Source organism: Zosterops lateralis, assembly GCF_965231275.1.
Source record: "Zosterops lateralis genome assembly, chromosome: 18".
NCBI classification, from domain to species: Eukaryota; Metazoa; Chordata; class Aves; order Passeriformes; family Zosteropidae; genus Zosterops; species Zosterops lateralis.
Window position 1 is genome coordinate 9638130 of NC_139778.1, and position 18119 is coordinate 9656248.

The following is an 18119-nucleotide window of genomic DNA, read 5'->3' on the forward strand; positions in this document are numbered from 1 at the left end:
GGTAGGGGACATGCAGGGGACAGGGGCAGAGGACACGGGCAGGGGACAGGGGCAGGGGACATGGAGGGGACACAGACAGGGGACACGGGCAGGGGACACGGGCAGGGGACATGGAGGGGACACGGGCAGGGGACATGCAGGGGACATGGAGGGGACACGGGCAGGGGACATGGAGTGGACACGGGTAGGGGACATGCAGGGGACATGGAGGGGACACGGGCAGGGGTCACCAGCATCTTCCCCCGGCCTGTCCCGGTCCCTCTGCTCCTGCATCGCCCCAGGTGGCTCCAGGTGAGAGCCCAGCCCGCCCGCAGCGCGGGGATGGAGGGGCGGAGGGAGATGGACACGCCGGTTCCCCTAACGCCGCCTCGATCCGTTCCTGCCTCGGGGAATCGGGAGTGGTTTTGGTCCTGGTCACGGCCAGGGGATGTAAGTTGGGATCCAGCACCTGTAGGAATGGGACTGGTGTCCTTAGACCCTGCCCAGGGTGCGTGTGGAATGGAATGGAATGGAATAGAATAGAATAAGAATAGAATAGAATAGAATAGAATAGAATAGAATAGAATAGAATAGAATAGAATAGAATAGAATAGAATAGAATAGAATAGAATAGAATAGAATATCCTAAGTGGGAAGAGAACCACAAGGATCATTGAAGTCCAGCACAGACACCCCAACAATCCCACCCTGGGAGTGGTGTCCAAAGGCTCCTGGAGCTCTGGCAGCCTCGGGGCTGTGCCCATTCCCTGGGGAGCCTGGGCAGTGCCCAGCACCCTCTGGGCAAAGAACCATTCCTGATCCATCCTGACCCTCCCTGACACTGAAACTCGAGGCTGCCCCTGGCTCCAGTGTGACCCCAAGCCCAGGGCAGGGAGCCTGGGCAGTGACACAGGCTGTACCCAACCTCTTCCTTCCTCTCTTCCGCAGCCCTGGGGCCGTGCTGGTGGCACCCAGAGCAGAGCAGAGCCCTGCCCTGCCCTGCACAAACCACTGCCATGGTGCGGGGAGCACCTCTCAGAGCCCACAGCTCTGCCATTCCCAACACCTCCTGCGGGTGTCCTGCAGCAGAGTGGGATCAGCAGGATGCTCTGGGCAGTTTTTGGTCACTCTGCCTGGCTGGATGTGGCTTGTCCCTGACCTGCTGGGCTCTGAGAGCACTGCCTGGCCCCTGCTGGTGTCACCTCTGCCCTGGAGCCATCCCCTCACACCTGGGGCTGGGTTTCACCCCCTCCAGCCAGCCCTGGTCTCTGAGTTCCTCACAGGATGCATTTCACAACCCCTGCCTTGCTTTGTGTCCCTGTTGCTGTAGATACCACCAGCTTCTGCCTGTGTGTGTTTACTTGTTTTTCTCGTCTTTCTATGGCCTTACAGACATAAAAAGTGTAGCAGCACATAAGTTCAGGGTTTCCAAAGGAAGCTGTGGTCTGAGACACGCAAAGAAATGTCAGTGGTAGAGAGTTACACTTGTGGTTAGTGACTGTTTGTTTGTTTTGCTAAGTAGAAGCAGGTGTTACAGAGGGTATTTGGGGAAAGAGGAGAAGGGTTGTGTTGCTCAGAGGCTTGAAAACCTTCTCACCAGTGTTAACTATTGTTTTCAGACACAAGGAGCAGAATACAGGCGAGAGAAAGAAGGATTTTGCTTTGGTCTTTCAACATGAAGATTAAAATTTCAGTTCTCTCCTTTCATTTTGTGTGTTACAACTTGAAAACCTTATTATCAAGGGCTGCACAGGGATGATAGTGAAGCAGTGGCAGGAGCCCCAAATGTGCTCAGCAAAAACCCCCAAACATTTTCACCAAAGCCCCTGCAAGTGTTCAAGGAGAACCATGAGAAGTTATTAAAATGCCTCGAGGTGCTGCTGCAGGAGTGAAGTACAATAAATACAGAAAACTTTGTGTATTTCAAGGGTTACTCTCTGCCATTTACTATGGACTATTTTAAAATTTACTGTCTGACAAGGAACTACCAGTGCACTAAAAATTCTTCTCTGGAAAGCTAATGTTTGTATCTCTTGGCTGACACCGGTTGCTAACATGATGCTCAGTATTTGGTCTGTGCTGAAGCTGCCTGTATCCAGGAATGTTTGTCTTCATCACTCTTGAACGCTCCGAAATCGAGTCTGGGGTTTGCTGTGGGATCTGCCCAGAGCAGGGAGCTCCAGGGAGAGCAGACAAGTCTGGTTACATCTAAGATATTTCATGATGTTCAAGAGAAAATGCCTTGAATTTAATCCAGGTTATTTACATAGTTTCTCTCTCTTTTTATTTTTTATATTTTTAAATCAGGTTCACATTTTTAATGGGTGCTTTGTGTGAGAGAGGTTTAATTTCCTGTGTCAGGATGTTATCTGTAATTACTGTAACCAGGATTTGGGCAGGTTTCCGTTCTTTACCTCTCCCAGGTAGGACACTTCCTGCTCTGTGCTGGCAAATTGTCTCCCCTGTACCTGGGCCCCCAAATCAGCCTGATGGGGCAGATTTCCCACTGTGCACAATTTTCAGGGCTAATTTTTGCTCTCAGCTTTCCAGATCTGCTTTTGTTCTCCCTTCCTGCCCTCACATACTGTGAGCAATTAACTCCTCTAAAAGCATGCGAATTTTGCTATTAAAAGTCCACACCAGAGAGCATCTGTGTGCATTTTTAAAAAATCACTACTTTGAAATGGAACCATTTATGCATTTTAAGATTTACTGCTATTGTTTTTCTTGGTCGACCAAATAGAATTTTTGGTCGACAAAATAGAATTTTTGGTCAACAAAATTTCCTTGGTCAACAGAATAGAATATCATTGACATGGATACGAGGTTTATTCCCAGCTCCCACTTCACACACTGAGCAGTTTGGCCTCTCTGCTGTGCTCAAGGGGCTTTTAAGCAAGGAGAACTCCACAGGTAGGTCAGGCTGCAGGGTCAGTGGCTCATCCTTGAAGACAAACACTGAGGTTGGAATCCTCGACTCGCTCAGAGCTGTGCAAAGAAGGCTGAATAAAAACCTTTGAGATGTGACTCTGCCTGTGCAGCTCTGAGGAGGGCTGGGGTTGTCCCCATGAAAACACTTCCTGAACTAAAGCTTGGATGGGGGTTTTGTGTTTAATTATTTGGGTGATCTGTTTGCACCAGGGTTTGGTGATGGGGGACTGGGTTGACTTGCTGGGCTCTTTGTGACATTGGCCCAAGCTGGGAAAGGCTCTGACCTCTGTCAGGGGAGGCAGGAGGAGAAGGGCAGCAAATGGGGGAAAGAAACAGAGAAATTCCCTTTGTGCCTGCAGACCCTCTGCAAGGTACAGTTTGTTTAATATGGTTTTTATCTGAGTGGGGAGTTGCTGAGTGCCTGAGAAGAGGGAGCTGTGCAGGGCCAGTGAATCTCTCTGGATGCAGGTGGGAGGTTTCTGTGTGGGCACAGCAAAGCCCTGGCTGGGCTATGAGCAGCTGGTACTGGGCAGAAAATGGCCAATAAACGGTGTTTGTCCCCACTGTCACCATGGGACAGGACGGTGGGGCAAGTCCTGCAGGGTCTGTGGGCCCTGATAGCCCCAGGGCAGGGCAGGGCTGTGCCTGCCCCGAGCTGATAAGGCTGTGACAGCAGCCCTGGGGGTGAAGATGACGCTGATACAGGGAGTGTTTGGGGCTGTTCTGGGTACAGGGATGGTGAGCTCGGGGCTCCCAGCACGAGCAGGGGAAGGGAGTGATTTCAGGGCAGCCTGTGGGAAGGAGATGGCTCTTCTGGGGTTCCTCTCCAAGCTGTTGCTCCCTGTTTCCAGATCCCCAGCACTGCAGTGCTTGGCAAAGGCTGGCTTATCCCACTGCACTGCTTTTGTGGGAGCAGCAGAGGCACATCCCATCCTGCATCCACAGAGATTCATCCTTTACTGTATCTACAGGGCTCCATCCCATCCTGCATCCACAGGGCTGCATCCCATCCTGCATCCACAGGGATTCATCCCATCCTGCATCCACAGGGATTCATCCCATCCTGTATCCACAGGGATTCATCCCATCCTGCATCCACAGGGATTCATCCCTTCCTGCATCCACAGGGATTCATCCCATCCTACATTCACAGGGATTCATCCCTTCCTGCATCCACAGGACTGCATCCCATCCCACAGGGAGCCCTGCTCCTGGTGTCAGGGTGTGGAGGGCTCTGCTCTTCCCTCTCCTCTATGCACACCAGGACCAGCTCCCACTCCTGGTTCTCCAGCGGGGGAATGCCCAGGTGCAGCAGCTGCTGTGCCAGCTCCTGCCTGTGGCCATGTGTGTCACAGTGTCCCCATGCCATGTGTGCCACCATGTCCTCAAGATGAGTGTGTCACAGTGTCCTCATACCGAGTGTCACAGTGTCCTCACACCAAATGTCAGTGTCCTCAAGCTGAGTATCACACTCTCCTCACACCATGTGTGCCACAGTGTCCCCATGCTGTTTGTGTCACAGTGTCCTCACACTGTATGTGTCAGTGTCCTCACATCAAATGTCACAGTGTCCCCATGCCGTGTGTGTGTCACAGTGTCCCCATGCCCTGTGCCACAGCGTCCTCACACCATGTGTCATAGTGTCCCCATGCTGTGTGGGCCACAGCTGTCCTCAAGCTGAGTGTGTGCCAGTGTCCCCACACCATGCGTGTTACAGTGTCCCTATGCCATGAGTGTCACAGTGTCCTCACACCGAGTGTGTCACAGTGTCCTCACACCATGTGTATCAGAATGTCCTCACACCATGTGTGTCACAGTGTCCTCACACCAAATGTAACAGTGTCCTCACACCATGTGTGCCAGTGTCCCCATACCATGTGTGTTACAGTGTCCCTATGCCATGAGTGTCACAGTGTCCCCACACCGTGTGTCAGTGTCCTCACAGTGTCCCCACACAATTTGTGTCACAGTGTCCCCATGCCATGAGTGTCACAGTGTCCTCACGTCACTGCTGTGCTGTGGCTGCCAGGGCTGGATCTGGTCAGGACACGGATGGTCACTGGGACGGTCACTGCCAGCAGGGGAAGTGGGGTCGGGGCCCTGTGAGAGGAAGGTTTGGACTGTGTCATAGGAGTGGCAGGTTTGTCCCCATGGCAATGTCAGAATTGGACCTTTCTGTGAGCCTTCATCCATCACTGCATTATTTGGTCTTTAATTTCCAGTTTATACCCACTGAGGGAAACCTCCCCTCCATCCGTTCCCTGGACTGTTCCCTCCATCCCCAGGACACTGTTTGGGAGGGTGCTCAGCAGGATTTGGAGTGTTCCCATCTCAGGCAGGAGCATCCTCCTGACCCTGTGCATGGGCAGCAGTGGGAATAGAAAATCCCCCACCCCCAGCAGTGCTGGGCCCCCTGTGTCTGTCCCCTGCCACCCCCAAGCCCCAGGTACAACTCCACAAACCTTTGCTCTTCTTGTGGAATTTACATCTTTGCCTCATTTTGCAACATTTTGTGAAAAACAAAAACACCTGTCTCATCCCAACAAAAGGCAAAAGCCCAGAAGGGCTTAAAATCCCTAATTGTGATAATTTTCCCTATCCCAAGCCCAAACTGGTGTGGGTTAGAGTGAATCAGTGGAGCACAGAGGCAGATGGGAGGTGCCAGCCCTGCTGTGTCAGAGTCCAGGGCATCCCCTTGGGTGACCTGGGACTCGAGGAAGGGAGTTTGAGCCCTGGACAGAGGGTGTGGAGCCAGTCCAAGGGGTTTGGAGACCTTGGCACAGAGCCCAGGAAGACACTGGCTTTGATTTTATCCATGGGAGAGGCTTCCAACACTGAGAGAGGAATTACAAACCACAAAGGGGTGAAAACAGTAGTAGATGAGTGCTGGAGCAGGAGTGCAGGGTGATGATGCTCAGCGCCCCAGTTTGCCCTCACCCCACTCATCCCTTCTCGCTGCTCTCAGGCTCTTTGGGGCTGCTTTGGGCTGCTCCTCTGCCAGGCTGCCTGTGGCCAGCACCCAGCAGTGGCTGGAGCAGAAAAAAGCGTTCACAACATTAATGAAAGCTCTGACAAAGGGAAGCGAGGGGAACTATTGTCTCCTTGGCCTTCTCCTCAGAGCGGCTGCGTGTAATGAGACTTTTGGTTTTGCTTGTGGCTTCTGTGACAAAGCTGTGATTTAAGGGCTGTCTGTTCCGAGGCAGAGCTGCTCACACAGGCCAAAGTGCTGGTGAGTAATATTTTACCACAAATTGTTGTAACTGGAGCTCGACGACTGCAGTAGGAAGAAGGGGAGGGGGGGGCACCGCATTTGATTTATTAGATGACTTAGTGCAATTTGCAGGGTGAGCTTTGTGCTGGTGTGGCCGTGGATTTGCAAATCCAGCAAGTAAAAGTCCATGGGAATGGGAGTGGGGAGGGGAAAACTCCATGTTTTGCTGCCACGATGTCCAGAGGAGGAGGGCTGGGTCTGCAGGAGGCTGCCAGGCAGCTTTGGGGACCAACAGCAGCTGGGGGTGCCCAGGAACCCTCCCTGTGTGTGCCCAGTGCCCAGTGGGACCCATTGGAATCACAGAATGGAACCAGTGAGGTTGGAAAAGATGTCCAAAATCGAGCCCAACCTTAGATCAAACACCACCTTATCAACCAAACCAGAGCACTGAGTACCACATCCTGGCATTCCTTGGACACCTCCAGGGGTGGGGACTCCAAATCAGCCCCTTCCCAGACCTGACCACCCTTTCCATGGAAAAATTCCTCCCTGAATTCCTTCCTGAAGGATCCTGCCTTTTAGCATGGCCATCAGGTGTAAAACAACCCCTCAGGGCAAGCACTGCTTGCTCCCTCAGCCTTCAAACTCAAGGGATGTTTTCCTAAACCCGAGGCTTTTCCTAAACCCAACCTTTGGAGCATCTTTAGGATGAGCTGTGAGGAGGAATGGAGGGCAGGATGCTGCTGGGCTTGCATCACTGTGAGAATTCAGGTCATGTTTACTACAGGCAGCTGGAACACGATGATCTCAGATGGTAACAAGTAACATCTGAGGGGACGCGTTAAAACATTCAAGCTGTTTTGTAAGCACCTACTTTGCTTTCTTTCCAAACCCGGTTTGGCTGTTTGCAAGGATTCATCTGTCCCCTTAAGAACCTGGTGTCATCCTGTTGAAACGAGTGAGAAAGAACAAGAGGTTCCCCTCTCCTTTTAATTTCAGATGGAGAAATAGTTTTGTCTTTTTTTGGTTGGGTTGGTGTAGTTGTTTTTGTTTTTTCGTTGTTCTTTTTTTTGGAAAACCTCCCCAAAACAACAAACACAGCCCCACAGCCCAGCTTCCTTTCTGCTTCAGCAAAGACAGATACCTAAGGTCTGAGGGCTTTTGGCCTCTTGCAAGCTGACCTTGTGTAATTTCCTCTATTTACATTTGGCCAGCACTGGCCTCATTGACTGCAAGAGTTTATACAACCCCTTCGGAGAGGAATACCAAGGATTGCTGAGGCACGTCCTGCCCCACGTTCTCCTATTGACTGTGCTGCTAAATAGATGGACGGTGCCACTGAATAAATATGTCCTTATCCTATTTTGTTCTGGCTTTGATGCCTTTGTACCAGGATAACAGAGAAGGTCACGGGCAATTAATTTAAACCAGGTGGGAAAAAAACGACTCTCAGAATCTCTGTGTGCAGGGAGACATCTGATAGTGCTCCAGTAAAATGTGCTTTTATTTACGTGAACTGTGTGCAGCCTTTGCAACGCCTTTTTTCGGGGGGTTGTTTTTGAGGAAACTGTTGCAAATGATGTTTGTTCACTGCTGTAAAAGCCAGCCAGAGTCAAATTTGGAGACAGATTATCTTCCCTGGACTTTGGTGTTGGCTTTCCAGCCTGCTCTTGCTCACATGCACAGCTCACCTCTGCTCCAGGACTTTTTTTTTTTGCAAGCAGAATGGAAACAGCTTGTACTCAATACACATCAGTGTGGTGATGATTCCCTCAGCAAGCAGGAGAGAGCATTTGCAAAGCTAATGTGTGCAGTGGTATTTGGGACGTGGCAGCACTGCTGCTCCTGGTAGGGTTTGGGGATGCTGGGCAGGGTGTATCAAAAAATTAGTTTTGAGGGGGAGAAAATTGCTCTTTAGTGGGACTAATCTGCTATTTAGTGGCTTTTGGGGTGGTTTTTTTTAAGTAGATTTTTCTGATACATGAGTTGCTGAGCCTGGCATGGAGAAAAGCATCCAGCAATTCAGTGGTGATAAAATAATTACTTGATTGCATGCTTGGAGAAGACACGGGGGCAATGCTCCCAAGTGCCACCAATTCAGGCACCACTCGGGAGAAGAAAAGGCTCCCTCTAATCAGGGCTCCCGGGGTGAGGGTTTACAAGAGCACCCTTGAGGTCAGCACTAATCCACAGCTCGCAGGCAGCTCATTTTAAGAGCTGGGATTGCCCAACTTGCAGGGAAAGCAGGGCCACTTCAGGCTGGAGGAGTGGCATGGGACAGCTTCCCACAGCAAACCCAGGGATGGAGAAGAGGAGAAGTTTCTTCACTGTGTTTATTATTTAAAAAAAGAAGGGAGAAAAAGAGAGGGAAAAAAACCAAAACAAACCCGAAACAAAAAACCAAAAAAAAAAAAAAGAAAAAGTTTATTGCAAATCTCAGTGTTTTTAAGAGTATTTCCAGAGTCCACTCGGTAACGTTACAAACAAATCAGTAAATCCTGCTTGTGCTGTGCCCTCACACACACACACTCACCACTCGCTCCCCTGCTCGTGCCACGACACAGACAGGAACAGAAACGGACTGTGAGGTCAGTGACAAATGTAGTATTTGTTCTGGATTGGAAACTTGGTTAAAAAAAAAAAAAAAAACCAAAAAAAAAGAAAAAAACCCCAAACTAAATACAGTAGAACCTCGCAAATCTGCAGAACAGGGAGCTTCCACACACACGCAAAACCTGGAGGCCTTTTTTCCACTTCCAAGCAGTTGTAATAGCAAAGTGCTGTAGTGAGGTCTCGTATCAATCACAAAGACTTCAATAACCTTACGAGGATAGGCTACAGAACATTTACCAAAAATGCTTGAAGTATCATAAATTAACAATAAATTAAAAGAGTATACACTGTAATGCAACGTGGTTATTTGTTCACTGATTCACACAACTCTTAGTTCTCTGTACGGGGTTCTTCCAGTCCTGGGTGCAACACAGCGAGGTTCTGCTGGCCGTGATAAAGTGCTGAGGCAGAGGAAGGACACGAGACCCCAGGTCCCGGGCAGTGAGGATGAATTTGCTCCAGCCACTTGGTTGCAAGAGTGCCTGTTTTCTTTTTTTAACTGATTTTTTTCTTCTTTTTTATTTTTTTTTTTTGTTTGTTTTTGGACATCTAAGACAGAAAAAGAATGAATCAAGCACCTTCCCCAAAAAGAGGTTGTTCTTTTTTTTTTTTTTTCTTTTCTTTTACAGATTGTCCCACGTTTCTATGGCTGGTAAAACACAGACAGGTCAGTGTAGCAGTTAATGGATGATGCCACTTCCACTTAAGTACACAGAAATGGTGGTTTGGGGGTTCTTTTTCCCCCCACAAACCAGAACAGACTTGTTTGATTTGTCCCCCTGAGTTGCCTAGAGGCGAGAAGATGCATATAGGTGGGGTAAGCAAGCTCGTGTCACTGTGAGCAGGAATCTCTCCCATTAAGACTGCATGAACAGCTCAAAAGTTGTCTTTTATCCTTCCCTTCATGCACAGGCTCCATTTCTCACTGAAGTCAGCAGCAAAAAAAAAATAAAAAGCCCCTTGCTGACTTTAGGGGAGAGCTGGGGAAGAGGGTGCAGCTCCACCTGGCCCCCCCTGGCTGGCAGGGTTGGGGAGCAGAGTGAGAGGGGAAGGTCCTGGGGGGGCCACAGGCAGCTGGGGCTGCAGCAGAGGTTTCCTTGTGCACCTGTGAGCCAAGGTTTCAGGTACATTAAGACATCCTGGGCCAAATCCTCCCTGCGGGCTGGGCTGGGTCTGGCAGCCGTGCCAGGTCCGTGGGCACCAGCTGAGCCTTTTTCCATGGAAAGAGATACTGGATCTGTAGTTCATTATTTTTGTTTTGTTTTCCTTTTAAAATAACTGGGTTACTTAAGACTTACCTAATAAAAACAGCTACACTTTATGCTGTAAGAGCAATTTTCCCAACAATTTCACAAGCAATACAAGATAGGCATCGAAGAGATTGATGTAAAGACAGCTTTCCATTAGGCAGAAGATCATTTTTCCTCTCCAGTTATTTAAGCTAACCTCCTTTAAGAATCTCAGAATAAATTAATAAATACTAGTTAAATTAGAAACAGTACATCAGGTCTGACTATCAACAGACAACAGTTCTAAGGATCCCAGTTGGGAGAAGAAAAATGATCTTACGAAATACGTGCAGTAATAACTGGCCATAAAGACACACGGAGCCTTTGATTTCCCAGCATTTGTGACATTCAAGTTAAGATCATTAGCAATGGTTTCTAATTGTCAGCTATCTAGCCTAGCCTCCTCTTCCTCCTCCAAGCTAAAAGGTGAGTCTGTATCCTTCCAGAAGAAGATTCAGTTGGCTACTGGTGGTGTATGAAATGCTCGTCTCCAGTTCGTATCATCGGGTTTGTGTGGAATTTGTGGTAGGGGATGGGTGACAGTCAGAGGCTGAGCTGCTTCTGCTGTTGCTGTTGTCAGTATTTATGGGATCGGTTGGACCTTTACCTATGCTTGTTATCAGGAAAGCAAGTGTGCATCACATCTTCATGCTAGACAGAAGTTATTCTTACGTGGCTATCCGTATTTTCTATGGAGCTTTCCATTGTTGGTTAAAAAAGTTCTGTCTAATATTAAAAAAAAAAATATTGTTGGTAGCAACTGTTCACATTTAAAATTTCACATTCCCTTTAGAATGGAGTTTTAAAACGTGGAGCAGAGCTGACATTTCCCCCAGCCTTACACTGAGTGCATTAGATGGAGAAGGAACAGGGTTTTTTATACCACACTGTCGGAGCCTTTTCCTGAATGTTCTGCTTTTCCAATATCCATGTCTATAAAGTCATCTGGTAGTTCTGGTGGTGGCCCCGCCGTGCTCTCCTCCACCACCTGCTGCTGTTGCTGCTGCTGCTGCTGGTGGTGGTGGTGGCACAGCCCAGTCTTGCACGGCCTCACCAGGGCCAGAAACATGGCCCCCAGGACCATGCCAGCAGCACAGGAGTAGAAGGCTGAGCTGTAGTTCTTTGTCGTATCCACTAAGACACCTGGAAAAAACATTTACAGCAGTTAGCCACAGCCCACTCCCTCCCTGTCCTGCCCTCCTGGAGGGTTTTATCAGCATTTTATCCGCAGCAAAAACTCGGGGACAATTGGATGCCACATTAAAAAAGTAAACCCATATTGTTCTGGGGTACACAGTGTCATCTCCAGGCGAGTCAGAAGCCCCTGGGCACTGCAGGGATGCTGAGCCCGAGATGCATCAGGCATCTGTTTGTTCTGCCAGACTTCACCTTTCTGCAGTGCGTGGCACAGGCACAGCGAGAGGGATTCGCCTCTGCTTGTGCCTGAAGTGGTGCCAGCTTTGGGTTTCAAACGGGATCAGGGCAGCACTGCAGTATTTCCCTTCCCTCTGAGGTTCCTCAGTGCCTCATCCGTGGGACTCTGCAGAGCTGCATTGCAGTCTTCTGGCTCTGGGAGACTCCCAATAGTGGTTGCAGGGCTTTTAGGGGAGTGCTGTGATTAGTGCTGCCAGAATACCTTCTACACCACAGAGACCAACAGCTGTCAAACACCTCCCAAACAAAACCAAGACCAAACTTTGTGTTACCTGCGAGGGGTGGTCCAGCCAACCCAGCTAAGCTTTGAATGAAGACGTAGACTCCAGCTGCAGAGGACATCCTCTCGATGCCAACCACGTCGTCCTCAGCCAGGAGGGGAATATGCGTGCCCGCCACCGTGCCAAGCATGAACCCAAAATAAACGCTACATATCATCAAGCCCCAGAATCCAGAGGCAAAAGGGAAGGCAACCAACGCTACCGACAGCAGGACGACGCAGATGAGCTCAATGTAGATCTTGCGGATGGGCTTCTTGTTGAGAACCCAGCCCGCAAAAATCCTCCCAAAGACCTCGGCGATGGCCATGGCTGACAGGATGTAGGCAGAGTGGTCTTTGCCAATGCCCAGGCTGCGGCTCAGGGGGATGATGTACAGGGAAGGAGCAAAGAAGCCCAGGGTTGCAAACAGGCCAAAGAATGCATAACAGATAAAGCTATAGTCTCTCATCACAGAGAAGTCCAGTAGTTTGGTTTTTGGTTGTGGAGGGGTGTTGTTATTATCAACGGGATTCTGTCCGTGTTGCTTTGGTTCTTCACTTTTCGGCTCTGCTTTGGTTTTTCCAGGCACATTGCTGGGTGAGGTAGTTATATCGACTCCTGAGTCTATGGACTCTATTGAGGTGCATGTTTGCTCGTTTTCAAGCATGTACTTTGTCTCCGTGGACTCCTCTGGAGGCTGTGCTTTCACTTCTTCCTGCTCCCTGATGACAATGGGGCGCAGCAGAGATCCGCAGACAGTGATGCCGAGCTGCAGCACCCCGACACAAAGCATGCTGTACCTCCAGCCAATCTGCTCCTTCAGGGCCGTGATTGCTGAGGGAAGAGGAGAAGTGTAACTGGGAAAAGCCTGTAGTTACACCAAGGAATTTGAATTTACAGCCAGGGAAGGGACTGGAGGTTCGCCACTGGAGGGTTCCAGGCGCCTCTCAAAGAGGCTGAGCAGGGGCCCCTTCTACCCAGGGGTCTGGTGCCCACCCTCCTCCCCCCTCTGCTGCAGCAGACAGAAGCTAAAAGCTGTGTTTACCACCTGGCTAGCAGATGCCACCCTCTAGGTAGCCTCTTTTGAGGTTTGGGGACAAAGGGGGTGTTGTTTTTAGTGAAGGAGTGAAAAATCAGTGCTTGAGTTTCCTTTCTCAGCTGCCCCCACCCTGAAACCAACTAGCAGAGGAAGTCCCTTAGCTCTGCTCAAAGGTGCACGTCACAGCTTAATTACCAGCCTTGATTTGCACCCAAAGCAGCTTTGCGGTGGGTATTAGCCCAGAGCACACGAGCACAGCAGACCACATCAACCTCCAAGGGCAGGCGGTGACAGGGCTGTGACACCCGGGGACAGGACCCCAAAAGGCTGGAGCACTTTAGCAGCCCGTGCTGAGCACAAGCCCAGTAACCTTTAGGAGCAGTTCTGTGCACTGTTGTGTGTGTGTGTTTTAAATAGCTGAAGTTTCTCGGGCTTATTTTTAGCCTGCCAGATCTATATAGGGAGCCCGGCGGGCTGCGTATCAGCCAGGCATGTCCCGCGCTGGCACATGGCACAGGGGCACTGAGTGTCACACCCGTCCCTAGAACTGCCTGTCACTCTGCCTGCTGGGCACCAGTGCCACGGGCATGTGAGCAGCCACTTGTGGGCACTGACTCTGGCTGTTTGCTTGGGGAAAGGATGGCAGCAGTGCTGTGCCTCTGGTACCTGGTGCGAAGGAGAAGACGGCGAAACATTCCCCTGTGGATGCCACCGCTGTGACCAGCGAGCGCCTTTTGTCAAAATACTGTGATAAAATGGTGACAGTCGGGAGGAAGGAGAGGCAGTATCCCAGGCCTGTGAATAAATGCCAAAAATTGCCATAACAACAAGTAAAGGAGGGGGAAACACCGATGCAAGAACACGTTAAGTCGGCTTTCCCGGCGGTCATTACAGAATCATTTCGGCCAACTCAGCAAGTCACCCTGGAAGAAAATCATTGGGGAAACCAGAATGTTATTTTTTTTGTAAATTGGAGAGGGGGAAAGAAAAAGAAAAAAGGAGAGTAAAAACCCAAACCAAGAGACCCAGCCTCCCAAACCTGCTAGATAATGCCTTCTGCTCCCAAATAGACAGCGGGGTCCACTTTGAGGACCCCATTTGCTGTAAAGTATTTGAGGCTGTAGCAACTGTTCCCCTAAGCAAGCTAAGCTCCTGGCCATTGACATGAACAGGACACCCAGGCCAGGCCGGAGAGGGGACAAAAGTATCAAGAGAAGAAACCAGAGCCAGAGGGAGCATCAGAGGATTTGATCCCAGGCACAGCTTTGGTCTCCCCAGCAATCCCAGTCCATCAGAAGTGACTGGTGTGAGTTCAGCGCCAAGTCCAGGGTGGGACAGGGCAGAGAGCCAAGCTTGGGGCACATCCCCGTTGTGGGATCAGCTCAGGAGGGGCAGCAGCATCAAGCACACCCTGTGTGTGTTTGGGGGGCCAAAGCCCCGTGGCTGGCAGGGGACAGGACGGTGACTCACCGGAGACCACGCCGATGGTGATGTACATGTCCACCACGCTGCGGGCGAAGGAGGCGATGACCATGCCAGCGCTGACCAGCAGCCCCCCGGCCATCACCACCAAGCGGTGGCCGAAGCGGTTGCTGAGGACCGTCGACAGAGGAGCTGGAGAGGGAGAGAGCCGTGGTCAACACCCACCCCAGCAGCTTCACAGCCACCATCTCCTGCAGAGGCTCCTCTCATACTCCTGCCCGGGTCCCCGTGAGGCGGCACCTCCCTGCTCAGCCCAGCATCACCCTGGAGCCACCCTCAGAGCACTGCACGGCTCACAGCATCGAGCACATGCTAAAAAATCACCAGAACAGACCTAAAGACAAGCACATGGCAGCCTGGGACAAATCTGCAGCCACATGCCTGGACAACACCGGATTTCAGCAAGGCTCAAGTTATTTCTAATCCTTTTCACTGCAGTGTTTAGTTTGAAAACTCTGGGTTTTGCCACTTGCTGGTGAGACCTGAACAACTGGGTCAGGCTCAGTGACATGGACCATGTCCCTGCACCGCCCACAGACATGAACTGGGGCTCAAAGGGACTTTGCCAGGCTGAGACAAATATTTCTTGCCATTTGAGGAAGAGCCTCTGAGCTTTATAGCTGTGATTTAATTTATAATGGAGCCATTAGAGGCACGAAAGTCACAGGTGCCAGGTCCTTGCATGCTGAGTCAGCAGCACCAGTGCCCCTTGCACCTGCACTGAGCTCCTCTTACCTGTGAAGGTCTGTACAAACACACATATGGATATTATCCAGGATATCCTGCTGTTGGTTTCGTCAAAGCTTTCCATCAGGTCGTTAAAGAAGACTCCAAACGATTTTATGATGCCGTATGTCAGGGCTTCCACAACAAAGAACGCAAAAGCGACTGTCCAGCCCCATCCTCCGTCAGGCACTTTACTATAAACGTTTGCAGAGGTGCACGGCATCTTTACAGCTTTGACTGTCATTTTGGATCTGGAGAAAGAGAGGACAGGGAACAAGGCATCAGTTTCAGCGGAATTCTGCTGGAAGAGGCACAGCCTGGGAGCTGTAGCAGCCCTAAGGCACCGTGAGCAGGGACCCAGTTCTGCTGAGGGATTAGGTGTGGGAGTTGGGCTGATGTTTCTGTCTGTGTCCCTCCGTGGGCTCCTTCCTGCTGTGCTGGCCTGTGAGCCCAGCACCAGAAACTCTCAGCTCAGCACCCCTGACGAGCTGTTCCCAGCAGCCAAGCCCGGGAGCTGGGAGCTGTCATCTGTCTGTCTGTGCACGGGGGCGGATGGATGCAGTTCGTGAAAGATCCACCGCAGGCTGGGCTGGTGGAGCTGCAGGAACCCCTGGGGCACCCATCCTCCCCAGCCTGGTCCCCAAAGTGGCAGCTCAGGGTTGCCCACACCTCAAAATGTGGAGGGGGTGGGGACACCCCCACTTCCACCAGCTCCCCTGCAGCCTTTGGCACCACTGCCCCCCACCAGGGCAGTGGGGGCTGGCTGGGATCACCCCATAAGACATGGGGTGTCCTCGGCCCTGCCCCATGCCCCTGGGGGGCTGTGGGTGTGCAGGAGTGGCTTTAGTCCCTCATGGAGCCCCCCATGGAACCCTAACACTGCCATGACTGCACGGGGAGACAGTGCCAGTGTCATAGTGAGGGGGAGGACACTGTACTGAGGTCACCACCACACCCACACGGGGGGGACAATGTCAGGGGTACAGCCCTGGGCTCACTGCCACACCTGCATGGGGGGCCAAGATCAGCACCACACCCGTGCAGGGGGACAATGCCAGGGTCACTGTCACACCTGCATGGGGGGCCAGGATCAGCACCACACCCGTGCAGGGGGACAATGCCAGGGTCACTGTCACACCTGCACGGGGAGGGGGCCAGGATCAGCACCACACCCGTGCAGGGGGACAATGTCAGGGTCACTGTCACACCTGCATGGCGGGGAGCACTGAGGCCACTGCACCACCACACCTGTGCAGGGGGACAGTGACAGGATCACTGCACTGGGGGGTCAGTGCTGGGCTCACCGGGCTGGCACTGGGGCTCTGTGCAGGGTGTCCTGTGCCCCCCTGTGCAGGGGGACAGTGCCGGGTCACCGCCGCACGTGCGCTGGAGGGGGGACAGTCCTGCGGTCACCGCCACACCTGCCTGATGGGGGGGACAGAGGCAGTGCCACCACCGCACACCTGCCCGGGTCCAGCCGGCGCTGTGTCCCCGCGGCCACCCCGGGAAGGGCAGCGAGCCCCGGCCGGGGGCAGCCGCCCCTTGTGCCGCCCTGTCCCGCCCGGACCTGCGCTCTCCCCGCGCCGCCGTCCGTCCCCGGCAGGCACCAGGCATTTCCCTCCTCCATTTTAGACTCTGCTCCTCGGCACCACCTTCCCGGCTCGGGGAGCCCCGGGCCGCCCCTCCCCAGCCCACCGGGGGAAGTTCTCCGCGCGGCGGAACGAGGCGAGTGCGCGGCCCCGGCGCGCGGCCCCGCGGGAGCCCGGCCGGGGGCGAGCCCAAGGCTGGGGGGTCCCCGAGGCGGGCAGGGGGGTCCCCACGCCCCGCAGCCCCTCCCGCGGTGCCGCATGGCGGGTGCGCGGCTCCCCCGGGGGATCCTCTCTCTCTCCGGCAGGGATGGAGCGAGGATGGGTCCTGCATCCCTGCGGTGCCGCCCGCGCCGGGCTCTGCTGCAGCGGGCACGGCCACGGCACCGCCGGGACCCCCCAAGTTTGTGGGAAGTGCCCGGAGATCCCCCTCCTGAGAGAGGGGACGGGGCTGCCGTGAATTCCTGTGTCACTGCACGGGGAATAGGGGGGAAAGCAGAGCAGGACGAAGCACGCTTAGGGAACAGAAAAAAAAATTATAAGAGAAGGAAAAACAACCCGGCGAAACAACTGCAAACCTGGGCGTGTGTTTTGTTCGTTTAGAGATTAAAAGAAATAATGATGGCGGGGGAAAAAATTTTTTTTTTGAAAATGAAAAGCTGGAGCGCAGGGCCCCCCCCTTCCCTGCATCACTTTCCCAACATTTCAGCCCTGATTCCTGCATCGCCGGGGCCGCGGGCTAAAAATACAGGGAGATGCAGGCGAGGGGAGGTGGGGAAGGAAAACGCTGGAAAAAAAAAAATAATTAAAAAATACCGTTAAAAAGCACCCCAAAAGAGAGGAGAAAAAAAAATAAAATTAAAAAAGAGGAAACAAAGCCCTCCCCCACACCCAGCTACGCCCGGAGGGAGCTTCACTCACCCGGTGCTGCGGCGGGTCAGGGGCTGCCCATGGCCCGGGAGGGCGAGCGGGCGACCCTCGGCGAGGAGGCGGCCCCGCTGCCCGCCGGCCTCCGGCCGCTGCTGCTCCCGCTGCCCGCGGCGGCGGCTGCTGCTGCTCGGTGCTCGCTCGCAGCCCTTTTATACCGGCTGCAGCCGGTCTCCGCCGGCGGCTCCGCAGCGCCCATGTGCGCGGCGCCGGGCCCGGCTCGCCCAGCGGCGGCACCGCGTGTGCGGGAGGGGCGGTGCAGCGGCCGCAGCGGGGCGGCCCCGAGGGTTTCCTGCAGCCCCCCGGCCCACACCTGTGTCACCCGGCCGACCCTGCCAGAGAGGGGTCTGGAGCATCCCCGGGGTCCGGAGCATCCCCGGGGTCCAGAGCATCCCCGGGGGATGTGGGGTCTGGAGCATCCCCGGGGGATGTGGGGTCCGGAGCATCCCTGGGGGATGTGGGGTCCGGAGCATCCCCGGGGCATGTGGGGTCTGGAGCATCCCTGGGGGATGTGGGATCCGGGGTCTGGAGCATCCCCGGGATGCGGTGCCTGGACCATCCCCGGGCTGGGTTCGCAGGGGATGCGGGGAGCACATACCAGACCCCCTCTCCACACCACGGTGGCACAGTGTGTTTGTCCCC

At 53.0% G+C, this 18119-nt stretch overlaps 1 protein-coding gene across 2 annotated transcripts; it reads right to left on the reverse strand.

The window, feature by feature from the left end:
• Positions 1 to 8524: 8524 nt before the first annotated feature.
• Positions 8525 to 17784, reverse strand: SLC16A6 (solute carrier family 16 member 6). 2 transcript variants are annotated; one of them, XM_083874553.1, is made up of 6 exons: positions 17472 to 17784; positions 14974 to 15215; positions 14227 to 14370; positions 13423 to 13551; positions 11730 to 12551; positions 8525 to 11166 (listed from the first exon to the last, which is right to left on the reverse strand). In XM_083874553.1, the coding sequence occupies exons 2-6, from the start codon at positions 15206 to 15208 to the stop codon at positions 10901 to 10903; spliced, it is 1596 nt and encodes a 531-aa protein (XP_083730679.1). In that variant the 5' UTR covers positions 15209 to 15215; positions 17472 to 17784; the 3' UTR covers positions 8525 to 10900. The 2 variants fall into 2 exon arrangements, with proteins under 2 accessions (XP_083730679.1, XP_083730680.1); XM_083874554.1 differs by lacking the exons at positions 14974 to 15215; positions 17472 to 17784 and having other exon boundaries at positions 13423 to 13679; positions 14227 to 14332.
• Positions 17785 to 18119: the final 335 nt, after the last annotated feature.